General features: G+C 40.3%; 1 protein-coding gene across 13 annotated transcripts in view; it reads left to right on the top strand.

Moving 5' to 3' along the window:
- Positions 1-380: 380 nt before the first annotated feature.
- Positions 381-13,473, top strand: part of NF1 (neurofibromin 1) — a 242,066-nt gene continuing 228,973 nt past the window's right edge. For 9 of the 13 annotated variants that reach the window (XM_059669433.1, XM_059669423.1, XM_059669429.1 and 6 more), the window contains exon 1: positions 382-814. Coding sequence is in view for 12 of the 13 variants with exons in the window: in XM_059669423.1 (XP_059525406.1) it covers positions 755-814 (60 nt within the window). In the remaining variant the exon portion in view is untranslated. Of the gene's footprint in view, positions 815-13,473 lie in introns of all 13 variants that reach the window. The other 4 variants (XM_059669431.1, XM_059669432.1, XM_059669434.1 and 1 more) reach the window with 2 other exon arrangements.

Here is a 13,473-nt window from a genome sequence, read left to right on the forward strand (position 1 = left end):
AGCACAACCGCCCCACATCAGAGGCAGAGGTCTGCACACGGGGCGAAATGTTAGCCCCAGGGCGCCCTAACTTCCAACACGGGGAGCAATCCAAACCCGGAGGCCGGCGGGGGAGGGGGAGCCTGGCGCGGCCTTGGGGACGGAAGCGGAGGCGCCCGGGTCAGCTCAGACTTTCTCCGGCTGAACCCGGGGCCAGAGTGTAGGTGAGCCCGGCGGCGGTCGGGCACGCGCGCCTCCGGGCCGGGAGGAGTTCGGTGACGTCACCTCCAGGAGGACTCGCTTTTTCATTAATGAAACCGGCCGGCGCGGGCGCATGCGCCGCAGGCCCCCCTCCCGCCCGCTTCCCCCTCCCCTTTCCCAGCCGCGCTCTCAATCTCGAGCTCGCCGCTGCTCCCTCTCCCCGACTGTGGAAAGGATCCCACTTCCGGTGGGGTGTCATGGCGGCGTCTCGGGCTGTGATGGCTGTGGGGAGACGGCGCTAGTGGGGAGAGCGACCAGGAGGCCCCCTCCCCTCCCCGGGCCCCCCTCCCCCTCCCCCCTCCCCCCGGCCTCCTCGCCGACGCCCCCTTCCCCTCTCCCCCTCCCGGCTCGGCGCGGGCCCCCCATCCCCACCCCCGTGGGAACGTTCGGAGCCCGCACTCTTCAGCCCCTCTCCTCGCCGCTCCCCTCCCCTCAGCCCCCGCTCCCCGCCCTCTTCCCGGGCCTGGGCGCCGGCCGCCCCGTCCCTCCGCCGCCCCCCGGCCGCGGGGAGGACATGGCCGCGCACAGGCCGGTGGAATGGGTCCAGGCCGTGGTCAGCCGCTTCGACGAGCAGGTAACGGGCCCGCGGCGGCGGGAGGTGGGCGCCGGGTGGGGGTGGGGACCGAGCGGGCGGGGGGAGGAAGGAGCCGCCGCCTCCCCCGCGGCCACCTCGGGCTCCGGAGGGAAGGACGGGGGATCGGTGGGGTGGCCTAGGGGGAAGTGCGGGGACGGAGGGCGCCGCCGGGCGCTCGGGCTCCCTCTCCCCGGAGTCGGGGAGTGGGCCTTCTCCTGCCCCCCCTCGGACCCTCCGTCCCTGTAATCCCAGCGCGTCCGCTCGCCCAGGAGGATGAGTGACCTGGGGGCGCTTTCTGGGACTCTCCATCTGGATTTAATCATTCCCCCCTGACTTTTTTTTTTTTTTTTTGAACGGAGGTGGCTCACATTGAGGGGTTTCCTCTTCCCTCAGTGGACCTCCTAACTGGGGGTGAGCAGCTGAAGGCACCCCAAGGCCCGGCGTGTGTACCCCCTGTAGGAGGAGGAGAACACCCCACCCCTCCCCCAGTTTCTTCAGCTTCCTCTCTCGGAGGGGGCAGAGTGGAAGAAAGCAGGGAGAGCACAGGTTTGCTTACTCTCTGCCCCATCGTCGCAGCCCGCCCCGAGCTCCCGGCGCGCACCCAGTGCATGGTTGCTGATGCCCACACGGGCGTCCCCCCATATCCTCCCGAGACAAGACTGGCTTTTCCATTGCTGTTTGCAGGGTAAATCGTGGCTCTCGATCCCTCCTGCTTCTGAAATGTTTTCCCCGTCTTCCTTTCCTTGGTAATTGCAGTCTCTTCCCTTTTATTTTTTGCCAGCGGTCTGAGGATGTGAAGATGGCTTTCTTGAGGGAGCTTCTTGGGGTGTCAGGGGAGAAGGGTGGCAGCAAAGTGGGGGAACTGCCGCTGAGCCCCGGACAACAGAGAGCAGAGACGGCTGGGATGTGCTCCTAGAGCCCGTCCTTCTGCTGGTGTTTTGTTATTGTTTTTAACTCTCACCTCTTGGTTGACAAGAGAACTTTCATTGAGAATATGTGGGATGGAAAAATTTTTTTTTCGTAGCTTGGGGAGGTGCCTTTTTATTTCCGAGCTTCACACAGTCAACCCTAGAGCTGATCAGAATGAATGCACACGCAGCCTTTTGTCAATGGGGATTCGTTTAACTTTGTGTTGTTGTAGGTAGTTGGGGATGGTTTAAAGGGATGCATTTTTTTGCAGCTGCAGTTCTACCGCGAGCTTTCTGTGATGAGGGAACTGTTTAGGATCGAATCAGTCTATTTTGTCATAAAACTGATTATGGGAGCTGAATGAATGGTGGGTTCTACTTTTACTTGATCCGTAAGCATTTCCTTACAGGACTCGTAGTGTTTCTGACCTACCTAAAAGATTCTTGGGAATAGGCAGAGGAGTAGAGAAGAAATTGAGAAGAAACTACATAGATAAAATAGAATTACAAAGCTGTCAGAGACTTGAAGGAATTGCTTCACCCATCCCTTTGCTTCCAGACCAAAAAGCATCTAACCAGCTGCACTACTAATCTATTTGAGGAAGCAAAATGTTACCACATATATTGGATATTATTGACAGAGCATTAGATTTAAAACTTGATAGAAAAGACTTTCTCTGTGTAATTTTTTAAAAGGCACACAGAAGAAGGTCACAGCTGAACCTTGTAGACCGCATAATCTGGATTCTGGAATTTGAAGGATTCACACCACAGTTGTTCCTAATTCTTTTTTAATTAAAATTTTGTCTCCAATTTGTAAACTTTATTTCTTTACTTCTTACCTGTTGATCTCTAAGCTTACATAAGAAAAATACAGTTTTCTAAATTTCAAAAGAGGAATGATTTTCATTATATGGTCAGTAATGCGAGAAAATATTTTCTTCTTTTTGTCCCCAGTGTTAAAAGACCTTAGGCTTTGTTGTTTGCATTGTTGTGAATATTGTGGAATCAAGCTCACCATCATCTTAAAAATTCAGGACAAAACTGTTTTAAACAGAAGCATTTTTTATATATTCCTTATGTTGTAATTAAGAGAAAGATACATAGGACAACTTTATTTCTCATATTTTTCTCTTACAAGGTTAAAGCCCACTGACTTTGAGATGCAAAAGTATAAGGGTTTTCAATGTTTACTATAAGGTACATACATACATTAATTTATTTAGAAGTAATAAATATTTAATTCAAATTGGAGTTTACCTTGAGTTGGGAAAGTGAGAAAACTCAGGCAGAGAGAGGTTAAATGATTGACTTCTCAAGGTCAGGTAGCAGACCTAATAACAAGAGCCTCAATATGAAAAGTATTGAATGCTGGACAATCAGGGATATTTTTTTCTGATTATCCCATAGGATTAAAAAAATAATGCATTAAGTATAGTTAGGAGAGAAGAGTTTACATTTAAAAATATTAATTTTTTAAAAATATATTTTATTGATTTTTACAGAGAGGAAGGGAGAGGGATAGAAAGTTATAAACATCGATGAGAGAGAAACATCGATCAGCTGCCTCCTGCACAGACCCTGTTGGGGATGTGCCCGCAACCGAGGTGCATACCCTTGACCGGAATCGAACCTAGGACCCGTCAGTCCACAGGCCGACGCTCTATCCACTGAGCCAAACCGGTCAGGGCAAAAATACTATTATTAATTTTTTATTTTTATATTGATTTCAGAGAAGAAAAGAGGGAGAGAGAGACAGAAACATCAAAGATGAGAGAGAATCATTGATCGGCTGCCTCCTGTACACCCCATACTGAGGATGGAGCCCCCAACCCAGGCATGTGCACTGACCGGAATTGGACGGTGACCTCCTGGTTTATAGGTCAACGCTCAACCATTGAGCCATGCTGGTCTGGCAAGAGTTTACATTTTTACTGAGGGGGAGAAAAAGCTCTGCATATAGTGAGAATTATTTGTATAAGAGTCTTAAATGTTTCAAATATTTCTAAAAGTTTTACATTTTGGATCTATTGTATAGACTTTGTTTTGTTGGGTTCAGAGGGAATCAAGTTGCTTCCTTTTATTATAGCTGAAGACAGTATATACTGAGCTAATGAGTATGTGCAGGTCTAAAGATGGCAACTCTGTTTATGTTTGAATTGGTGTTTTGGTTGGCCTTGGAATACTTGGTGATTAAAGCAGAAATGTATTCCTAGTCACTGTATTATTGTATTATTTAAAACATATTTATGTTGATTTCAGAGAGAAAGAGAGAAGGAGTGAGACACACACATACAATCACTGGTCAAAGTTGATCAGCTGCCTCCTGCATGTCCCTTACTAGGGATGGAGTCACAACCTGGGAATCAGAACTGCATGTCACTGACTGGGAATCAGACTATGACCTCCTGGTTCATAGGTTGGTGCTCAACCACTTAGTCACACTGGCTGGGCTGTATTATTGTATTTTGGTGGGCATTGCTCAGCAACTTGGCGCATTAGACCCAGTTAAAAGAAGTGGTACTGTCTCATCTTGACATTTTGAGCTCAAGTCCTTGTTTCCAGGTGTGTAAAATAAAATTCCTGTAACCTGCTGGGATTGCACCTATACCTAATATTTATGGTCTAAGTCAGTGATGGCGAACCTATGACACGCGTGTCAGAGGTGACACGCGAACTCATTTTTTTGGTTGACTTTTCTTTGTTAAATGGCATTTAAATATATAAAATAAATATCAAAAATATACATCTTTGTTTTACTATGGTTGCAAATATCAAAAAATTTCTATATGTGACATGGCACCAGAGTTAAGTTAGGGTTTTTCAAAATGCTGACACGCCGAGCTCAAAAGGTTCGCCATCACTGGTCTAAGTTGAACCATTCTTAACCAATTTTAAAAGTGATTACCTCCTTGATTAGGGAAATGGCAGTTGCAGAGGTGGACAGCAAGAAAGCTGAATGTATCAGTTTTATCCTTAACCTGCCTTTATGGTATTCAACAATAAGTTTCTAAGTTGAAATAGGCAAATTTTAGGTATTTATTTTTATTTTTATTTTATTTTTTTAAAAATATATTTTATTAATTTTTTACAGAGAGGAAGGTAGATAGATAGAGAGTTAGAAACATTGATGAGGGAGAAACATCGATCAGCTGCCTCCTGCATACCTCCCACTGGGGATGTGCCCGCAACCAAGGTACATGCCCTTGACTGGAATCGAACCTGGGACCTTTCGGTCCGCAGGCCGATGCTCTATCCACTGAGCCAAACCAGTCAAGGCTAGGCATGTATTTTTAAATTGTGGCTCATTACCTTGGGTACTTAACAATTAGAACCTCCTTAGATGCCTCACCAGTCTCTGTGGAACTTTGATTCTGAAAGGGAGTAAAGGAAAACTGGTTATATGAAACAAAACTGGTTTTGTTTTTAAGAAATTAAAAAAGATACCCTCGAATGATGTGTTATAAATATGTTCATTTAAGCACTTATATTTTCCATATCTCATCAAGTAAAAACAGTATATAAAAAACCACCAAAACATAACATACTAGAGAATAAATTCTGATTTTTTTATTTGTTATAATAGCATATTAGTAGTTGTAAATTGAATGCTAATCGGAATATTCTTTGAATATGTGATATTTAAAGTGTAAATGATTGGCAAATGTCTTTGAAGTTACAAGCCACATGTTAATTGGACAAATAGATAGATTTGTAAAACTTTGAAGCAGTTTTGGATTAAAATAAAAATCTCCTAGTCTTGTTCTTAAAGCCTGGTCTGCCATTTATATAAGGCCTTATAAAGTAGTTGAGAATGAATACTCTTTTAGCAAAGGGTATTATATAGTAAGAAAAAATGCTTATTCTTTATTCTGGAACTCATCTTTTTAAAAACATTTCTTCCAACTGGTCCTCAATTAGTTCTCTGTGCGCCCTCGTTCCCCAGTCCCTTTATCTAGCATCTAATTCAGTCTTTCTCTGTGATCTTTCTCTTCACCTTCAAACTTACTAAGATTTCTTTTGTCTTAATTAAACATTTGGTTAGTCCTATAACTTTCTATGGCTCAATCTTTTCCTTCCTTTTGTTGCCAGATACTTGCTGCCTCTACTGTTTATCTGCCCATTTCCTTTATAACTCTCTGAAAACTAGTTTCTCCCTCTGCTTTTCTTCTGGATTGCTGTTTTCTTGAAAGTGATTCCTTCTGGCAAACAGTGGTTTTTGCTGAATTGTAATGCCACTGTGGTGTTCCATTACCCCTGGAAGCCAGTTTCCCCTAATTCCCAAGACAATACTGTCTTGTATGTGTGCTTGCAGATCTTCATATATCGATGTTCTCGTTGATTCTTGGACAGATGTGTTTTCTCTATCATATTATGTTGCCTATCATGAAACGGGGTGGGAGTCTGAGCTTTGCTCTGCTTTTTCCCTGCCTCTGTTCTAAGTTTCTGGATCCTAGATGTCCTCACCTGTCGGAAAAGAATCTAGAAAAATCTCTAAGGTTTTCTTTCTAGTTTAAATATTCAATGATTTTTAATATTTTAACAGCATCTCCCTGAGCCACATCAGTCTGTTGGGAGCTGACCCCACTTAATTTACCAAGCTATTTCTCATTCTGCTTCAGCATGCACCTATGTTCCAGGCAGGCTGGCTCAGTCTCTTCTGCTTATTTCTGCTTCTCAGCCCCTGAATGCTTCCATTCCTCCTTTGTGATGTTCTAATTCCTATCTATCCTTCAGTGGGCAGTTCAAACTTCATTTTTTCCAAGAAGTCTTCTTGCACTAAACTCACTGCAATCTCACTTCTTGGTGTGCTTGGCGCCTGGGATTCTGCAGAACCACCCGGTAAGGTTTCTTCCCTCAGGAGGGTTGGTTGAACACAGTTTAGCATTGTTTTCTTTTCTCTTATCTTTTTATCAAATAGAGTGTAAACTTTCTGAAAAGCAAGAAGCCTCTATTAGAACTCTCTTATAGATAGTCTCTCCAGTCCTCAGCACAATTATGAGCATACAGTGAGTCATTCATTGATGCAGTGTTTTTCATACGATTACTGGTTGAAAGGTAGAATGACTAAAATAAGTAATTTTGGCTCTGTTATATTTATTAAATAACCAGATTTTGATTTAGTTTTTATAATGGCCTAAGTTTTAAAAGTTAAGTGGTATTTTAACTCTAAGGAGGAACTTACACATATTTATATGTCCTCCCCCAGAGCTAACATGTTTTTTGAATGAAGTTTCAGGTCTGATTATCTTTGAGATCTTGGATTTGTCACTTATTTTTAGTGATAAGTCTCTACATAAGGATATTTTTTACAATGATCTGATAGGATAATGAAAGTGAAATACTTTGAAAAAATTTAAATTATTCAATGTAAGATTTATACTTTTTTTTTTTTTTTTACTAAATAAGGGAGAATATCTCTGGATATTCCCCTGTTATGTACCTTGGCTGATACATACTTTACTTTAGCATTCACTGACATACTTGGGTAACATATCATGGTAACACATCCTTATGTAACATGTGTGGATGTCCATAATCTATCTGTTTGCCTTTAATTTGTGTTATACGTATTATATAATATGGGTCTTCAAGCTTGGGAAGTGTTATAGAAATTGTCTTAAGGTGTTCTGTGAATTGGGCCATCAGTTGTTACATTAGATTTAAATATGCCTACACTTTTTATTTGACTTTTTGACCAATAAGAAATTAGATTCTAAAATCTACATCATCATCATCATTATTATTATTATGTTTAGCATGAGAATTTTGTCCTTACAGGAAAGGTTAGTGATATAGTAAGTAATCATGCCTTATTTTTGCATCTTTGTTTTTTAAATTACTCAGATTGCTATGGGGCTTTTTTGTTTTAGCCTTTCAAATTTGGTGTTATGAGGTTCTATATAGACTCTATTGTTGCATTATAACAACTGTGCTTTTAAGGGTGAGCAGTGTATTTATTAAAAATGTGTTTTGCACATGTGTTCTTTAGGCCTCAATCTGTTCTTCATTGGGGTTCTGTGTGTGTGTGTATAAGACAAGGGACAAGAGGTATATGAGAAGGCTAATTTTTTTTAAAGGAAGTTTAAGGAGGAAAGTGTTGTATAGAAGAAGTAGAAGGGGAGGTTTGTGGTCAGCTTAAACTGTTAAAAGCCTTAGAATCAATATTGAAGTAGAATATGGGCATCTTAAGGTCTTTCTTTGCAGGTAATTGACTTGTATTTATAAAAGCATTGGCTATTTCATCTGACATCTTTTAGAATACCCCATTTTCTTGGGGGTGGAGAGAGAAAGATGAGACAAAGTTTGTTTTGACCTTGAAGAATAGAAAAGTTAGTGTTTTATATTGTAGTAACTGTGAATTAAGTTTAAAGTTTCAGTAACTTGTACATTTCTCTGTCATACTTTATGGTAGAACCTTCAGTAAACAGAGCACTCTCAGGTTGTGGAATATAAATAACTGAAATTGATAGTGCAGCCATTAAAGTTTCTTTAGGTGAATGCATATTTGACCACTTCAAGCGTTATATGCTTGTGATATATAGTTATGTTCTTTGGTTCTCTGAGTATGGCTTTTGAGCCTTGAGCTTCTGTGGAGACAAGAAAGCCCCATGCTAATATGGAATCCCATCCAATTATAATGAAGAATTGGAATCATCCTCTAAAATTTTACATATTGTTACTATAAACAGTACTAATTACTTTGCAGTAGCAGTAGCTTGAGGTGCAAACTTCCAGATTGCATATTTTCTTTAGACCACAGCCTGGCACTCTTTTGGGTTTGGCTTAGTGTTGTCACGACAGCCTATAAGCTGTTGCTTGCTCTTACTTATATTTTATAGCTTTGAGTGTCTTACCCTATTGAATTTCAGAGAACTTAACTTTTTTTTTTTTTAATGACATTCTCCCCTCCCTCTACTTCACATCCCAAGCAGGCTGTTGTATCTAGTGCAAGAGACATGAAGTTAATACACAGAGGAACTTTTAGAAATTTATCTAAAGGACTTTTATTTAGCTTATTATTAATCATAGTTTTATACCCAGATAATAACCTTGTGGGTAATTGTGGCTCATAACACTCTTAAGTGAGGGCACGACAGAATAGCTCTTACCACCTAGGTTTGTGATGGCAGTATACTGGATAGTAAGAGCTTTTGACTGTGTACCATTCAGTGTGGTCTTGGACAAGTCAGTTAATCTCTCTGAACTTCAGCTTTCTATGTCTTCATCTGTACAATGGGGATAATTCCTGCCCTACTCACATCATGGGCTTGTTTAGTGTCTTAGGTACGAATCTTTTACATGAAAGGAAGCTGTCTAATTAGTCATAAAAAATTATTACCATGATTATCATCCTGTGCAGTATTTTTTCTATTGACTGTTATTATTTCTACTCTGCATGAGGAAAAACTAGAGAGGCAAAATAATTTGTTTACAATCATATGACATGTAAGTAATGAGTTTAAACTAGAACATGGGTGTCAGTCCTTAGAGCAGTAACTTTTCAGTAGAGCTTTACAAAGAAATCTGAATTTTCTGACAGTATAAATATGTAAATTGAGGAATATATTGTTGATTCTTCACTTAAAGATGAGATCAGAGTATCTGAAAACCATTTTTGATTGGTCATGTGTTAGACATAGAAATGAGTTTTGAACATTATATTCTTGATTTCATTATTTATCATTCTTTTCACTTTATCAAAGCTTTTCGGTTAGAGGAAGTTGTAACATTGTTCCCCTTTTATTTAGTTTTATAACATTACATTATACTCACTGCAGATTTTTAGGTGAGGAGAGTTGAATCCTGAAGGTGAGAGAATAAAACCTTGAGAACACCAGTAGGAATGTACAATTATAAATATGAGATTATGTATTTATTTCGTTATTTTATCTTGGCATTTCAGAGTCCACTGTTGTAAAGTTGGTTTTAATGCTTTAAGAACATTCCACTTAGGATTGGATTAAATTTGAGGCAACTTTTAAAGTTTGGTAGTACTTAATGCCTTGTCCTGTTGGATTCCTGGGCATTTGTTTTTCTTTTCCTCTCAAATCATTCATCTAGAATTTTGGAGTATCTCCCCAACTCTCCCGTCTTTACCAGTGCCTTTTACTTCTGTCCGAGGTCAGGGCTGGGAAATGTTTTGTCTTTAGGTCCAGGCAGGTCTCCTTCCTTTTGGACTGAGGGGGGGAAAAAGAAGCATTTTTGTATTTCCTGTTATGTTTCAGTTTTTGGCTTCTAATAACTGAATTTTCAGTTGGGAATGGAAGAGATAGATTTTGTTTTGGTCAACTTTTGGCAACAGAGATCAATGAAGACCTGTGCTCTGGTTACTACCCTGACATGAACTACCTTTGCAATATTATGTAAATCTCTTAAAGTTTGAGCTATTTCCTTATCTATAAAACAGGAGAAATATGATCTGACAGTGCAAAACTTTTATGAGTCTTATAATGAATAGATTTTTGTTTTATTTTTATTTATTTATTTTAAAATATATTTTTATTGATTTCAGAGAGGAAGGGAGAGAAAGAGGTAGATAGAAACATCAATGATGAGAGAGAATCATTGATCATCTGCCTCCTGCATACACCCTAGTGGAGATCAAGCCCGCAACCTTGACTGGAATCGAACCTGGGACCCTTCCACAGGCTGAAACTCTATCCACTGAGCCAAACCAGCTAGGGCAAGAAAGAAGGGATTTGATTCATAATAGCTGTTGGAGTAAATGAGAGAGAGTGGGCTGTTTAAGGACACTTAACAATATTGAGCAATGTTAAAGACACATCCGGATTTGGAGACCATATCTTTGTTATGGTCAAAGTCACTAGAATTGAGGAGATCAAGGAAGGTTGAGGACCAGTGTTTGGATAGGTGCTCCACCTTGACATTGAAATCACCTAGATTAGGGTTGCTAGGTTTAGCAAATAGAAATATAGGATGCCCTGTTAAATGTGAATTTTAGATAAACAGTGAATAAATACTTAGTATAAGTATTTCCCAAATATTGCATGGGTATCTTACCCTAAAAAATTACTCATGTTTGATTTAATGGGGAGTTACGTATTTTATCGGGCAACATTAACCTATCCGTGGTTTGCAAACTGTGGCTCGCGAGCCACATGCGGCTCTTTGGCCCCTTGAGTGTGGCTCTTCCTAAGCCTTAGGAGTACCCTAATTAAGTTAATAACAATGTACCTACCTATATAGTTTAAGTTTAAAAAATTTCGCTCTCAAATTTCAATCGTCATACCATTGATATTTGGCTCTGTTGACTAATGAGTTTGCCGACCACTGACCTAGATGATACCCAGATGATGGTAGATGGTGAAGTAGAGGAGAAACTGAGCCAAGAGACAAATTATTTAGATGATGGAGGGAAATATCTAGAAAGTTGGTAGGTGACTATGACAAGGTTTGTTAGTTAGTAGCACCACATGAGTCATGATCCTTAAGGAAGAGGGGGAAGAGTAGAAAAGCGGGATTTGGCCTCCTTGAGTCTCTTATTCATTGTTCCTAATTCTGTCCTCTATAACTCTTCGGAATACGTTTGTCCTTTTACTTTAAAAATAGCTGAAGACAGCCTTCACCAGTGTGGCTCAATTGGTTGGGCATTGTCCCGTGTACCAAAAGGGTGCTGGTTCAATTCCTGCTCAGGACACATGCCTGGGTTGAAGATTCCGTACCTGGTGGGGGCTTGCAGGAGGCAGCTGATCGATGTTGTGCTCTCACATTGATGTTTCTCTTTCTCCCTCTCTTTTTCTCTCTCTCTAAACAACAATAAAAATATATTTTCTTTAAAAATTGAAGACAAATCTTAAGTACTGCATAGGTTGTTCCTCCCTCCCCCCTGAAAAATGTCATACATTTGACCATTTCTTATAGCACATAATTTCAAGACATCTCATTCTGGTTGTTTGCCTCTTGGTGCAATGGTGGTCATTACTCAGGCATATCATTTTTCAGTTTTTCTCTCAATATTTTTGATATGAGGGTGTTATGTGAGACCTGGAAAAAAAGGCTTAAAAATGCGGAGCTTCAGGTGCGCTGTTTTTGGTGTTCATCTGATTACCAGTACAGTATACCAATCAAATAATATTAATTGGCATTATATGTGCATGTTTGTTTTTTAAGTTTTATTATTAAAAAATTCAAACGTATGCAAAAGTAGAGAGATGATTGTAAATGAATCCCCATGTACCTATAACCCAGCTTCTACTCAGCTTTATTTGATCTGTATTTCTACCCATTTTCTGCCCAGCACCTCTCCATTACTGTGAAGCAGTTCCAGTTATCATTTCATTTCAGCATGACTTTTTTCCTATCCATTTTCTTTAAATTTTTTTTTTAAATATATTTTTACTGATTTCAGAGAGGAAGGGAAGGGAAGAGAGAGATAGAAACATCAGTGATGAGAGAGAATCATTGCACACCTCCTAGGGATCGAGGCTGCAACCCAGACATGTGCCTTGACCGGAATCAAACCCGGGACCCTTCTGTCTGCAGGATGACACTCTATCCACTGAACTAAACCAGCTAGGGCTCTTTCTTGATATTTAAAAAAAAATTCAATTACAGTTTACATTCAATATTATTTTGTATTAGTGTCAGATGTATAGCAAAGTTAGAAAATCATGTACTTTACAGAGTGGTCCTCTGCTGCTTCAGGTACCCACCTGGCTCCATACAGAGTTAAAACGATATTGTTGACTATATTCCCTATGCTGTAATCTACATCTCTGTGATTATTCTGTAACTGCCAGTTTGTACTGCTTAATTCACCCTTTTCACCCAGCATCCAAACCCCCCCCCCCCGCCCCCCGACAACTGTCAGTCTGTTCTCTGTATCTCTGAGTTTGTTTCTATTTTGTTCATTAGATTCCACATATAAGTGAAATCATATGGCATTTGTCTTTTTCTTTCTAACTTACTTAACACTTAGCATAATGCCCTCTAGGTCCATCCACAGCATGACTTATTCTTAACTCATGCTGACTTTAAGAGCTGTGTGATATGAAAACAATACTCAATTAGGAATCAGAAGATTTGAGTTTGAGTCGTAATTTTCTGAAAGAAAAGGAAGAATGAGTTAACCTGGTCAAGGCCAGCTATCTGAGCCTTAGGTTCCTAATATTTTGAAGAGTTTGTGTGGTGGCTGGGAGGGGACATAACATTATCTGCTCCTTTTCATAGGGCCTGTGTGAATCAAAGATAGATAATATATGTAAAAGTACTTTATGTAAATTCATGACTTCTCAAAGTTCACTGACAGCATTTCTCTTATCACATGTCTAAATTTTCATCTGTACCTTTGGAGTAGTTCATGTACACTTGAATTCAGATAAAGCAGGTGGGAGCTTTAAGCTTTATCGAAGGGTTCTGATGGCTCTCAGCAATGTTCTTTTCAAATTTGAAGATCATTTTGTCTTCTGCTAAAACAATTAGAAATAAAATTGAATCAAGTAATTCTGCTTTTAATCTCCTGTTGGTATTATACCATATACTCTAACTAGTGGTTTGTAACCTTCCTCCTCTTCCTCTTCTTAATATAGTTTTAAAAGCCTTTAAATATTTATTTTAACATATTATCTTTAATGGTTTTAGTTATTTTGAACTCTTAACTATTTTTATACTGTTCTTTCAATTTGTCCATTGTATATAGCGTATGTTTTATCTTAAATGTCTTTATATATACTGCTCTCTGGGGGAGAGGGAGGAGGAACAACTGGTACAGGCACATTAGTTCCTTTA

The sequence above is a fragment of the Myotis daubentonii genome, chromosome 16 (assembly GCF_963259705.1).
Source record: "Myotis daubentonii chromosome 16, mMyoDau2.1, whole genome shotgun sequence".
In the NCBI taxonomy this organism is placed as follows: domain Eukaryota; kingdom Metazoa; phylum Chordata; class Mammalia; order Chiroptera; family Vespertilionidae; genus Myotis; species Myotis daubentonii.